Here is a 14,592-nt window from a genome sequence, read left to right as displayed (position 1 = left end):
GTTTGGCCTGACTTAGATCTGAGCAACTCTGAGTAAACAAATGCAAATGTGCCAGGCCTCAAGGATAATGGGTGGTTTGCACAACAAAAGCTGGAGGAGAAACGAGCTGACGACCTGTGAAAATCTCAGCAGGGGTGATTAACACCTCGGGACTTGCACCAGAAAATAAAAAAGCCAGTAATTCTAGGTGGTTTTGGATTTAGGGAAGTTACGCAAATTTGCGCAGGTTAGTAAACCTAGTGCTAGAAGGGAAGACGAGGCCGGTGTGTCCCTCTGCGAAAATCTTCACCCCTTTGTTAGTTACAGCCAGCTTTATAGAGGCATCCCCATCATAAAACCCCCCTACGGTGTGCTGCAAACTCTATGTCTGTGTCTATGTGAGTGCTCGTGTGTGACTGTGTACGCATACCTGTATGCATGTGTGTGCACGTGAGTGAGTGTGCGTGACAGTTAAAACACTGTGGGTGTAGGTGACTCCTGTTGAGAATAGATTCCTTAATGTAGATCAGAGTTAAAGAGAATGTAGTTTGTGATTGCTTGCAACATTATAATATTGTGGTAATGAGTGTAAGGATACAAAATAGAAAATAGGCCTTGGATGGGAACAAAGAACTGAGGTACAGGGCAGAAGGACAATCAACCCCCACCCCCAGGGCATGAAACAAGAGTTACTCAGGGTGAGGGGCAGACAAAGGGCAAACGGACACTACCTTAAAAGGAGGTGGGGGTCAGGGTGTCAGCACCCTTGGCCACTGTACTAGTGTATTTCCATTGTGGGGGTGTTTACTGTAGGGGGGAGGAGACCAGAGGTTATAACTGTAACTGTTGTGTGGAGTTCTTTGGATCAGCCTTTAGCATAGGACTGCATAGGAATGCAGTGTGCTGATCTCCAGATGCATCTGTAAGAATAATGGGTGATAAAAGGATTGTGTAAAACATGGAAACATCTCAGAGTGATCTCTACCAGGACCAAAAGAATCGCAGAGACCGGCGTTGTCTCGACACTCCCTAGAGGTCATAAAACCCATCTCCCTTCCAGACCACAGTTATCCAGTTACAAATGTTGAGACCTTTCACAGTTCAAATGGGGCAGGGGTCTCCTACAATCTACTCCTAAGTCCATGACAGTCAGGCCTTTATCACATTGAGGGCAGTGTCAGTGTCTCTACAATAATTCTACGTTCTATGTTAACACATTTCTAAACTCTAAAATAAGCTAAACATTTCTACAAGTGTTAATTTTTAAGTAACACGAGCCCAGTGGCAGCAGCACCGCTAGGCTAACACTAACTAGCTAGCAAGATTATAAACCTGGTGCTAAACTAAGAGAAGCTACAAAATCAGTTATTAAAAACATAAACAATAAACATTTATTCACCAAGTCAGTGTATCAGGTAAATATCCACAGCAATGACAACAATAATATCTTGAGCTGACGCTTCTCCAGGTTTACTCACGAAAATGTTATTGGCAAGGTCTGAAACATTTAAGCCTAAACTAGGGCTGCACTTTCACCACATCACACAATGTGATAACAGCCCAAAACCTTGCTGATCCTAACTGTATACTGAAGATTGAGGCCTTTTTGTTAAATGTAAGTACCTTAAATCTATAACCAAGCAGTTTGAGTACATCAGGGTTGTATTGAGATACTTTATTAATCCCAGAGGAAACGATGAGGTCACAGTTGCTCCAAGGCAGTAAAAACAAACTAACACACTACATAAAACTGTGACAAAGTGGTAGGCTTGAACTTATTCACCACTTGTCCCTTAAAAATATTTCTAATTTATTTCATGTTATTTTACAGTTGGTTATAATGCTTTAGTTTAGACATTGCTGGTGTAACTTTGCTCTACATACCATCCTCAGTTTGTTTGTAGTAGCATCATATTACAGTTTACAGCCATGCATACGCTTTTAAAACAAATACTACTCAACCATCAGGTGATTTGAATTTTCTTCTGTTGACAGGTAAATTTATGGTACATTATGTTTGTTTCTTGCTTTGGCTACACACTCCTTTGTTTGTCCCTTTGTTCTAGGCCTAAATCCAAAACAGATGTGTGCGAGGGGCTGACCAAGCACTTCCTGTTTATATAAGGACATGATACAAGGCTCGCAAAATTTCAAAATCTCTGGTAGCCCTTCGGGCAGGCATTCTTCAGTTTTTGGTAGCCCAAAATAAATTTAAGTAGCCCGAATAAAAAAGAAAGCAATTTTTTTATGTTTTGTTTCCATTACAATATTATACATTAAAGTATAATATTGTAATGGAAACAAAAATTAATCAAAAAAATTGTTAAAATAAAAATCACAACAACTGTATAAAAATTACAACCATCAACTCAAATACTTGGTTCTAATTGAACAGAAATTTCTATGAACTTGTAAGAACTGTGTAGAACATGAATCAGTCTGTGTCAGATCCTGAATCTGAAATTTCCACTGAAGTCACGGGTAAGAAGTAAGTGGAACCAAGATCTAGGCTATTTGCTTTTTGAAGTTTGCAAAGACTGCTAAATTTTGCCAGTGGTAGTTCACTCTTTGCAATATAGCACGCTGTTCTAAACAGATTTTTCATGAGTTCTTGTTGTGCTTGGTTTATTTTCAGTATGTGTTTTGCAATTGCTGTTTGTTCTGGGAAAGATACTGCTGACTGGGCAATAATGCATTTCTTGCATTTCTCATGGGTTCTGATGGGGTCTTTCTTAAAATTACTGGTCCCAGTAACAAAGGCGATTGTCGACTCAGAAATCAAATGAAACTCACAACACACCTGTCAGAACATCGTGTTATTTAGCTCGTCATATTCCAGCCACAGAAATTCTTTTGTCCATGAAACCAAAAAAGCTGCGCTTTCTTTTTGCCTCATAGTCTGATTTGTCATAACTTTTCCGTTTTGTGGTAGGCTTTTCTTTGGCTGCCCCTTCTTCACCCTGACCTGTCTTATTTGGCTCAGCAGAACTAAAATACCAGCGTAAATCCTGCTGCTTTTACACACGTACTTACATAATGGTCAGCGATTCTTTGCGCACTCAACCTCTCACATATTTAAGCTTGCTGCGAGAGATTTCACTTGTCGCGTTTGATTAGTAAGCTAATGAGTGATAAGACGAAGTCAGAGGAATTGGTGCGCAATTAATCATCACTCACCAATCAGTGCTGCTGCTCTCTACACACCTTTCGCACATCGCAAAATGAAAGTGAAAGCAAAACACAAGTGCAAATTCAAACGCGATTTCAATATGTCACATGTTGACAGTGGCTCATCGATGCCAATGACATAATTACTCAGCTTCATTGGCGAAAGAATGCAAAAGCATAGACATATATTTTCCTTCTTACGATAGCCCGACGGGCAGGGCTGAGTTAGATTTTGGTAGCCTGACTGGAGAAATCGCTAGCCTGACGTCCCGGGGCTAGCGATTTTGTGAGCCGTGTGATATCTTCGATTGCATCCCTGGATACAACCAAATGAAGGGTTTTTCCTTTTGTGTAGTATTTTTTATTTTCTTTAAAGTAAGCTTTTGAGTTGTACTGTATGCAGTGTTTTTACCTATATTATTGAGTTTGTCAATTGGATGGTACCGGTCCGTGAGTCGTTTGGTACTGGGCCGCGAGAGTTGAGGCTCAGGTGTGAAAGTTATGGTTTTCAGGGTTTTTATCGGTTTTCAGCGTTATTTTGTTATCGTTTTTATCATTAACTCGGTTTTCCTGGGTCTTTTCACGTGTGTTATCAATAAATTTTTCGGTACCGGTACTACTTTTATTTTGTTGTATTTATCCGCGACACCTTAACGGCCGGTCCGTGAAAATATTGTCGGGCATTCAGGAAGTGGTTCAAACTTTGCCGCGAGCTATGACAGCAATATAAACCCCTCTTGTGGAGCAAGACCAGGTGAGCCATCAAATGCCAAGATAATACAGCATGCTGTAATGTTACTAAATGATATAACAATTAGTGATGGGATTTCCGGCTCTTTTTAGACAACCGGCTCTTTCGGCTCCGAACCGGCTCTTCAGGTTGTTTTGTTGTTTAATTAATTTATTATTAACAATAATATAAAATTATGCACAAAAGGAATTACTAATGTAAAAAAAAAGTGGTTTTATTTATATATGTTTATATATAAATATATGCAGTGGCCCCTAGAGACAAAACACGTACAAACTCCAAAACACATTTCTAGCATGAACTGAACTTCCAAAAACAGGGCTACTGTTAAGGGTTCAAATATTGAGAGGGATATAGGAGGAATTCCAAAATAACAACACTGATCTGGCTGGGTGGAGTCAAACGATGATTTTAATGAACACACGTGTGGGAGATGAACACTGTACGCAGACAGCATCGATCTCACTCGAACAATACACTAACAGTTATTTTATATCATCAGGGACATTTATGACGCCCCCTCATGCATCATCACATGCATAAGTTTCAAAACCACAAATGTTCTGTTGACAACATGTGACACAATAAAAAGAACATCATCTCTGTCTGCACGGCAGGTGCTTCCTGTCGCTGCCGGACGCCCGCTTATCGTCTGGAACATCAGCAGCAGTTCTGCAACAAACTGTTCTTTTGCAGGCACAATTTTGTAGTCACAAACAAAATATGATTAACCTCTCACCTATAAATGAGTCTATCTAGTGTGTGTGTGTCAACCTGAAATGCACTCAGTTTCACCTCTCACCTCACCAGCTAAACCTTGTAACCTTTCCACCAGACCAGAGGCTCATCGTTATGTGTAATAACCTAACTGAAACTATATCTGTAATATGTTGAATAAATGTTTTAATCAAGAACCTCTACTAAAAGCGTAATCAAAAGATATAAATGAATAAAATACAATAATGAATAACCTGGTTATTCAAATAGCATCCTCCCAACAGCTCCTCAAAGTAACTCACACTTAGACTCTGCTTTAGTTTCACTTTCACAAGCACGCTCTGCAAAAGCCTGCGCTTCCTGTCTACTTTGGCACAGAGTGTAGTCCGAGTTAGGCCTTTCTTTTATAATGCAATGTAATCTACATATAAACATTTAAGATTATGAAAAGCATTCAAAAGCATTTAAGATTATAGATTTAACTCAACAGTTTAAAGTGGTTATAACTGCACCTGTAATAAAGGCTAATTGGGTGCCAATATGTTTAAACATCTGAATACAATATCAATGCTGTAGATTATGTTATTAATGTTATTAATGCAATGGTAATGATGATGACCATGAACAATAGCAGTAAAATATTTCTCTGATCTCCACACTACCTAGATCACTTAAATTACACAACTGAAAGCATGAAAGCGTATGTGTATTGTTTGTGTATTTATACACAAGCATTCATATATAGTCAAATATTTTTTTTAAATCTGGTTGTTGGTACTTGCTGGCTTGTGTAGCCACTAGGTAACAAAGCTCAACACTGCCCCTAGCATCCTGAAGTACTTCTGTTGTCTTTTGTACGTGATTTGAAGTTTGTACGTGCTTTGTCTCTAGCGGCCACCGTAAATATACTTTTATTTATTCACTCCACATAAAATGTAATAAATAAATCATATAATACAAAAACCAACTATTCACATTTCAACTTTTAACTATTTAAATTTTCAGCTTTTTCCTTCTACAAATTTAAAGTGAAACAACACAAAACACTGCAAACCACAACACAATTAAACATAAATTATTATGTGAAAACAAAAAGAAGATGCACATTCTCTGTCATATGGACCTGCATGAATAAACTTTCTGAATCCTTTATCATCTGCAACTGAAAATAGTTGTGGATGATTACTATATCTTTCTAATGTGACGGTGTTGTCCCTGGTCTATTCCTGTGCTACTCAGGCTATGTCCACACGTACCCGGGTATTTTTGAAAACGCAGATTTTTCTATGCGCTTGCGCCTTTCGTCCACACGTAAACGGCGTTTTCGGTCACTGAAAACAGATTTTTAAAAACTCCGGCCAGGGTGGATATTTTTAAAAACTCAGTTTTGGAATTAACGTGTGGACGAGAAAAACAGAGAAAACAGAGAAAACGCAGCGTCAAAGGTGTGTGCATTTTTTGACGTCACACTGTGCGCTACGTTATTGTTTTGGTGAAATTAATTTCTACAATGGCGGACGAAGACAAAATACTGTTACTGTTAATTTTACTCTCTGCAGTGTTTAAATGCTTACATATACACACACACAGTTACTGTCCCTCCACACATACGACTCAGTTCTGCTTCTATGCCCCATCTTTGTTTACTTTTTCCCACCCAGGCTTATTGCCTTCTGATTGGCCAACATTTCTACACGGATAGGAATATAGCGCCAACTGCTGCTTCGGCATGTTCCTAGCAGTGTTTTCCTTCATTTTTGGCTTTTATGTGTGGACGGGATTTTTTTTATAAATGAAAACGGAAAATCTTCGTTTTCAAAAATACCCGTGTACGTGTGGACGTAGCCTCAGTGTAACTACCGCCTCTCCCCCCTCTTCCAAGCGTAAAGCACAAGGCTCGCATGCTGAGTGAAGCGAAAAAAAAGTGAGAGAGAGAGAGGGTAAGAGAAAGAAAAAAAACCCCACGGTTCGCGATAAGGAGCCGGCTCGCGTCGTTCACGTCAAAGATCCAGCTCTAAGAGCCATTTCGTTTGCAACCGACCCATCACTAATAACAACATTATACAACTGTAATAAGTTATGTGTGTGATATTTATATTTGTGCTTTCCTCAGGAGAACAATCTCAAATAGATGAAGACCTGGTTAGCATGGTGATTGAGGACTCCCAGCCATTTAGCATTGTGGAGGACAAAGGATTTAAAAGATTTGTTAAATCATTAAATCCTAGCTATGTTCTCCCCACTAAAAAGGTCATAAAAGCAGTGAAAATGTAGTTTTTACAGAATAAAATGTGAACAGGCAGGAATGAGGATCAAAGCCTCAGTGTGTAGCTGTTCATACCTCAAAATTACAAAAGCACAACCACTGTCCACACCCCAACCACACCTCACCTCACAGTAAATGATCATTTCCATTTTAAGCATTTCCAAATAATCATTTTCCTGCCAGAATACATTACAGCCAATATCCTGATCAAATTTGAAATCAGGTAAGGTTTGGGGCTCTCATGGACCTATTTATGGCTGATATTTTTATGTTTATCAACCATCAAAGCAAAAGCAGAAGGACAGTGTCAAAGCTTTTAAAATAGACACTACAGAACAAAAAACAAGTGACTAGAGCCTATCAGGAAAACTAGTGAGTGGACCTCTGATTAAAGAATTTCTACCAAACTACAACTGCAGCTGAACAAATGAGCTGTTGGTGAAACTTTACACTCTGAAATATTGAAAGATTTAAAGGATGAGACAGCTCAGCACAGCATGTTATTAACTTCACACATGAAGTGGTTCAGTCCAGTCAGACTTCAGTTTTGCAGTCACCATCCCCGTCCTGCTTCTGTGACTGGTCGTCATGGTAACTCTGGACTTTCCTCCAACGAATCCTGAAGTCTGTCAGTCCTTTTGACAGCATGAGGCCTGACAGCTGGACAAAATGTGCAGATGATGAAAAACATGAAGCATAGTTTGAACTTGTGTCAAGTTTGTGTTTGTGACTGAACTGCTGACCTGCTGTGAAACCTGCTGCTGGATCTCTGTGCTGTGCATGTCTGCCTCTGACTGAAGCTTCATTTTCAGCACTGTTTGCTTTCTCCCTGCTAAAAATGAACCACATATAAAAACACAAACATTAGTGTTTTACATGATGACAGGATCTTACAGTGTTTGCATTCTAATATGTCTAATATGTTTGCATTGCCTCACCTCTGAAACAGAAAAAACTGACTCTCGATTCACAGGTGGAATCAGCCCATTTCCCTGACATTAAATACATTGCTGCACAGTACTGAACTGAATCATAATTATTAGGCTCAGAAGGCTCCCAGTTAGTGAATGTGGAGGTTGTGTTGTCAGACCAGAAGGCCCAGGGATCCCTGTAGAGACCAATCCACACATACTGAACCCCTGATCCATTCAAAGTGAGCGTGATGTTGGATTTCTCCTCTTTGCTTCTTATACTGGTCAGGTCTGTGTGGTATGTCCTGCAGTACGACTGAGCCGCTGACCAGGTTTGGTTCTCCATCACTAAGATGTAACTTGTACTACTGGCTGTGAAAGATTCAAAAAAAGGATGAATTTTAAAACACACACATTCTGAATCTCATAAAATTGTAGAGATAAGTAGGGCAACAATTTTTTTTTCCTACCATTGTAACACAGGAAAGGGTAAGAATCTCCACAGGGTCTTTCATTCATCTGTGTTTGTCCCTGAAGAGCCACACAGTATTCATTTGCATTTGCACAGTCTGGTTGGCCGTTAGCCCAGATCAAAAATTCATGTTTACTGCCAACATAAAAAAGTTTTCCCTCCTTGGACCACTTCCAGCTGTAACGATCATCATAGAGCCCTATCCAAGCCCCAGCATCGATCCTTGGTGTCATTGAGAAAAGCAGCTGGTTGATGTTGCTGTTGTAGATGGTGACCAAGTCAGTGAAGTGTTCTCTGCAGTAACTCTGAGCTTCAGTCCAGGACATTTTCTGGTTCACAAAGTGGTATTCTCTGGAGTGGGGAGGAGGAGTGGAAAGTCCTCCTGAGAAAAATAAAACAAAGGTTTTTATTGCGGAAACTGTGCTCCTGGGTGAATCACTAAAAAAGACAAATTTACAAAAATAAAAATTACAACCATTTAAATAGTCAAACTATATGGAGACTAACCAGAGGTGGGAAGTTACAAAGTAACTTACAAACATAAAAGACAGCCCTGTGCTGTGTTTATCACCAGGGCTTACCCCACACTGTCACCAAATCGCTTGCTCATACGGGGTCATGTGATTATTGGGTTTTTGTCTGTATGCATTATTGTAGGGTCTACTTTACAATATAAAGCACACTGACAACAGAAAATAGAGCATTTTTAATTCTCTTCTCTGCTTTGTGTTCAAGCTACCTAGCCAGAAACATTTCTTTCAACCTTACCCCCTCACCCACCATGTGGGTTCATGTGTGTGTGTGTATGTGTGCACCTGTCCCGATAACAGCTCGCTCATGTGAGTTCTAGGTTCACTTGAGTTCATATGGTTTTAATTTAATCAAACAATTATGTTTTAATTAAACTTTAATTGGTCTCTCACCAACCAGTTATACACACATATGCCACTGCAGTTCTCTAACATCTGATTGGTTGCCGTGCAGTCAAAACAGGTTGATCCTAGATAATTGATTGCTTGTGTGGACTTGGGGCAGCCAGGTATCCCAGAATGCATTTCAAATCACAGGTAGCAATGGTGGTGGCATAAAGTTTTAAAGTACCCTGTTGTCTGTCACCAACTACACTTTTAATAGTGTTTTAGCCGCGAATGTAGTGGCGTAATCTTCACATGTCTGGTCAGGTTGTCAACATAGAACATGTTTGCAAAAGTGCTCCGATGTTTTCAGAGATGTCACTATCTCCGCTAACAGTCAGCTGACAGAGTGTACCGAGCTCACAGCCCCGGTGTTCCAGCTTAACAGTTTTTTTTGTTTTTTGTTTTTTATACTTTAACCAGTTTGTTTACATATTCCACTCTTGTTCCACATGTTGCATTCGCAGATCCTTATTTCACCGAACGATCGTCTCTTTCCGACTCGTCTTGTGTCTCTGTGTTTCTGTGACATAAAAATCGAGAAGAAAACTAATACTGCTCATGAATGAGACTAAAGGCAGGAAGGTGTCTTTAAAACTAAACATGTTATTTCCACAGTGTCAGCTGTTTAATTCACAGCTGCTTATGCAGTAACCATGGTAACCACGGACTCTGTGTGTGTATTCATTTGGTAAATTATTTTTAAAAAAAGAAAAGTTATTATACTTGATTCTAATCTGCTGCTGAGTCTCTCACGCTGATGAAAATGCAGATAACACAGATCACGAACACCTGTTCAACCAATCAATTTCATTCCACTTTGACCTGTGACAAACTGACGCGTTCATCTCTGTTACAACGTCTCTGGAATAGTTGACAGTAATAGGGAAGATTTTCATTAAAATAATATTGATGTAACCCGTGAATTCATAGATGACCGTTGGATTAGTTTGATGCTGCCAACACTTTCATGTGATCCAGCTGTGAAACTCAGAGAGCTGAAGATATCGTGGATATGCTGAGCTCGCTCCGTGGTGTACAGGGCCGTTTACCCTCAAGATTATTATTCACAATAAAAATATTAGCCGAACATCATGAAGTCCGTATGTGTTTCATAGTGTCGAACAACCTTTGTACAGTTAAACCTAGCAGTTACTACCTGACGGAAACACCAACGTTATTTCTTTTAATAACGTTTATGCATGTATAAGGAGTTCACGCTGATTATTAAACAAAAATACCTTCTAAAAGAAATGGCCATCAGGCCAAAGCAATGGTTTCATTGGTTTTGACTCGATCAACGGTAACCCCGCCTCCTGAGTTTGATGGGAGAGGCTGACAAACGACTCACGGACCCGAGGCCCCGGGGTTGGGGACCGCTGGTCTAAACCAGTGGTTCCCAAACTTAAACTTTTTTTGCTAGGTCCCCCTTTGTTTTACAAGAAAAATGTTCGTATTCATATTCAGGGATGCTTCATCTCCTGCTTTGCATTTGTGTGGGTGCTGCTAGCACTTGGACACTGCTAGCATAATCTGTCAATTATGCTAGCAGTGTCCAAGTGTTTTTTTTTCCTCACCGCGCTCCCCCTGCAATGGCTCTGTGCCCCCCTAGGGGGCGGGCCCCACACTTTGGGAAGCTCTGGACTAAACCAATCAGAGATGGTCAGGGGTGGGACTGCGCTCTGTGTTTACATCTTTTTTGTGCTAGATTCTGATGCTGCAGGTTTTGTCTCTCTCCAACCAAAATTCACTGAACAAGCAGCAAAAGAAGATCCAAACTACGCTTCACATTTGATAAACATCGTCATTAATTCCCTCTTACTTTTGCTGTTTTGCTTCCACCATGATAAAATCACACTTCATGCACAGCTCTCTCTCTGTGTACTTTAAGAACAGTTTCCTATCTCTGTTTTTTGAATTATTCGCTTGCTTATTACCCAGCGGTTTACCGTTGTTTACAGTGCTATCGTCCACTGTCTTTCTTCTTTTTTTTTTACTTAAATGACCTCGGATAAGAAAGCCTAATTTCTGCTGCTCAATACTGAAGAAATTTAAACTTTTTAAAATTATGCAAAATTGCAAAAAGCTTGGCTGTCTCTAATTAAACCTCTGTAACTTTGCTCTGCTTCACTTCAGCAGCATGGTAATGTTCATATATTGATTCATGGTTTTCTTCAGTTTTTGATCTACTGCAGAATATTTTTAAGGTTATCTGCTATAAAAAGCCAGGCCAGGAAAATCTCCTTCATGTTTTTCTGTGTTTTATCCTCAGTTACTTTGACACACAGGAAACTGCTGTGATGCTCACACCTCTGATGAAGTTTCACAAGTGTGAATGGATTACAGAAATCAGTGATGATACCCAGCCCTAGTGAGTAGCCTAAGCCCAACAGAAGTGGATGTAGCTGTGGGTAATAAGAAAAGATGAAAAGAACTATTGATAACTTTTTTTGTTAAGGTCTGATCCATCTGAAATTCATAGCCAGTGCTCTGACACGGAGCCATCAACCTCTGAACGTTGAAAAAGCACAGTAAAGCCAGAAAACATTATATGCAGCAACAAATGCACTGCTCAAATGTCCTTTCTCCACCCTGCTTTTCAGCGGCAGGCACCAGCAAACCGGTCGTCAGAGGAGGCTGATGTGATGATTAAGTTTAAGTTTAACATTGTCTACAATATTGCCAAAAAGTGCCAAAGCACTCTGGTGATGGTCAGAGGGGCCGATGGCGTGATATGGCAGCCTCGCTTCTGTCAGTCTGCTCCAGGGCAGCTGTGGCTACAACTGTAGCTGCCTCCACCAGTGTGTGAATGTGAGAGTGAATGAATAGTAGAACTGTACTGTACTGCTTTTGAGGTTCTCGTGCTATATAAATGCAATCTATTATTATTATTATTATTATTATTATTATTATTATTATTATTATTATTAAAGCACAAGCACTTTTTAAGTAACTTCTCTTTCTTGTAGATCTGTGCTCCAAATAAAGATCTTTGTGTTGACAAGATTGTTAGTTAATCATTTACGAATTAATATTGTCTGTATGGACAACAATTTTCCCCCGCAAAAAAGTGAACACATAAAACTGCGGCGTTAAGCAATGCGTTTGAAAAATTTGGGTGCACTTAACTTTTGTGCTGGTGCGCCTAAGAAAAGAAGTTAGATGCACCAGTGCAACTGTGGCAAAAAGTTAGTCTAGAGCCCTGAGAGATCTTAATTACTTTGTTGTTCATGTTCCATTATTTTTTCCCCCTTAATAATAAAGATCTTCCTTTTAGAAACTGCATTTTGTGTTTACTTGTGCTATCTTTGTCTAAAATTTAAATTAGTTTGATGATGTGAAACACTTAAGTGTGATAAACATAAAAATAGAAAATCGGAGAGAACGCAAACAATATTTTATACCACTGTAAGATCCAGTCTATTTTGGCATCTTGATACAACATCGTGATAAAACTCTCCTCTTTAATCTGGGCTTAGGACCAGCACCAGCAATACATCAGGATGTGGTTAATATCAGTAATTTTTAGAATGAGGAGAAAAACAACTAGAAGCAGAAACATATTGATCCCCAATGAAGCAGCCAAAACATGAAGTTTGTTAGATTTATTATTACAAAATTAAACCCCGAAAATTTTCAATAAATCAAAAATCTAAATGTGAAAAAATAAAGAACTTATTCATTTAAAATGAATGCAGGTATTGTGGTATCAGAAAATGCAGATTTTCTCTGTCCTCGTGTTAAATGTGTTAATAAATATCTCATTTAAAAAATTATCATGTAATCTGATTACCCAAATGACATCAGTTTATCTCATTATGATCATGGACTATAGTTCAAATGTTTAAAATATTAAAATCACTGACCTGAGAGCAGCAGGATGAGCAGTAAACAGGTTTCTTCCATTCTTGGCATCTGTACAACAGATATAGTCATCATGATTATTATTGTACCATAATTATTATCACCAATTTTAACATTCATTATCTCCAGTAAAACACGTTGTTCTTATAATAGGTTTCTTAGTATCAAGTTTGGTGCAGATGTCTAAATTAATTATATGCAATACTGTTTGAATATTTAAAATCTATAATTTAGAGATCTTTAGTCTTGACACAATTGGACACCCAATACGTGTCTATTTCAAAATGTTTAAATCAGAGTAATAAATTAATAATGACTTACCTGACAACGTATCTTTTCATCTGCTGATTAAAGCTGATGTTCAAAGAGTTTTTTCCTTTGTTCTTCACACATATTTTACTGTCAAATAAGGCCACCTGAAGGGAGTGAGCTTTCTGCAGAATTTGGGTGTCCCTATTTGAAACACAAATACAAGTTTACTTTCTGACAACAGGATGAGACACTTTTCTGGGCCTGAGGACAGTGGATTTTATTTTATCTTTTTAATGTTGCTTCTGTTCTTTCTACAGGAATGTACAATGTAATAAATACATTCACCAACAATCAACTGACCAACAATGATCATGTGACCCTACCAATGTTGCCCTAAAACGAAAATGATAGGCCTCAGGGCTTAAAGAAACATGTGAAGGTGACCAAAAGGTGACTCTGTCTCATCATAATGCAAATCATTAGGAAAATCAAGTTATTTCCATTTGTTTCCTAGTAAACTAAGCTTGTACAAGTTCTAGGAACAGACAACATAGGTCAGGGGTGTCCAACTCCAGGCCTCGAGGGCTGGTGTCCTGCAGGTTTTAGATGTGTCCTTGATCCAACACTGATTTAAATGGTTAAATGACATCCTCAACATGCCTTGAAGTTCTCCATATGATTAAAGTTCAGCCTGATTAATATAAATGTCACTGATAGTTGCTAATATATTGGAAAACCAAAATACTTACAACAGCAGAAGTGCTGGTCCCGAGCCTCAAAGACAGTAAGAAGCAAGCAGAGGGAGTACACACAGAACATTTTTTAGAAGCTGATTTGATCCTTAATGGCTGTGCAATCCTTTTAACTTACAACACAGAAGGTCAATGTAGACCCCATACAACCAAATTAGACTTACACATACAGTGTTAAAAACACCATCTACTACTGTCTGAATGTGTGGTATCGGCACGGTCACTTTAGGCCTGAAGAGATATGTGTTTGAAAAAAGACCACCTAATTTAAATATAATCATTACATGCTTGTTAAAAGTTAACTTCCAATATATAAAGTTTCTAATAAGCAAAATGACCAGATCTAACATATGGCAGGGATTATATGTAACACAATGTTTCTTATGATTTAACTGTGGAAGTTAACTGAATTCTTTAGAAGGACAAACTGTATTACTTTATTCTCAAGTATAAGGCCAACCTAGACTTTAACCATTTAACAGGCCACTAATCTGGATTATAGCTTTCACAACAAAACTTGTTTTTAAACACATTTTTTAACAAAAT

General features: G+C 38.8%; 2 protein-coding genes across 2 annotated transcripts in view; one reads left to right on the top strand and one right to left on the bottom strand.

The window, feature by feature from the left end:
* The window catches only part of LOC146521164 (protein NLRC3-like), a 482,659-nt gene that overhangs the window by 176,984 nt on the left and 291,083 nt on the right, over positions 1-14,592 (top strand). The gene's annotated exons all lie outside the window — the stretch shown is intronic.
* Positions 5,392-9,096, bottom strand: LOC146521183 (C-type Lectin CRL-like). Its single transcript, XM_085154609.1, has 3 exons — positions 7,820-9,096; positions 7,625-7,713; positions 5,392-7,541 (listed from the first exon to the last, which is right to left on the bottom strand). Exons 1-3 carry the CDS (start codon positions 8,136-8,138, stop codon positions 7,416-7,418), a joined length of 534 nt encoding a protein of 177 aa, XP_085010735.1. The 5' UTR covers positions 8,139-9,096; the 3' UTR covers positions 5,392-7,415.

The sequence above is a fragment of the Neolamprologus multifasciatus genome, chromosome 3 (assembly GCF_963576455.1).
Source record: "Neolamprologus multifasciatus chromosome 3, fNeoMul1.2, whole genome shotgun sequence".
NCBI lineage: Eukaryota > Metazoa > Chordata > Actinopteri > Cichliformes > Cichlidae > Neolamprologus > Neolamprologus multifasciatus.
This window is presented reverse-complemented; position numbering and strand designations above follow the sequence as displayed.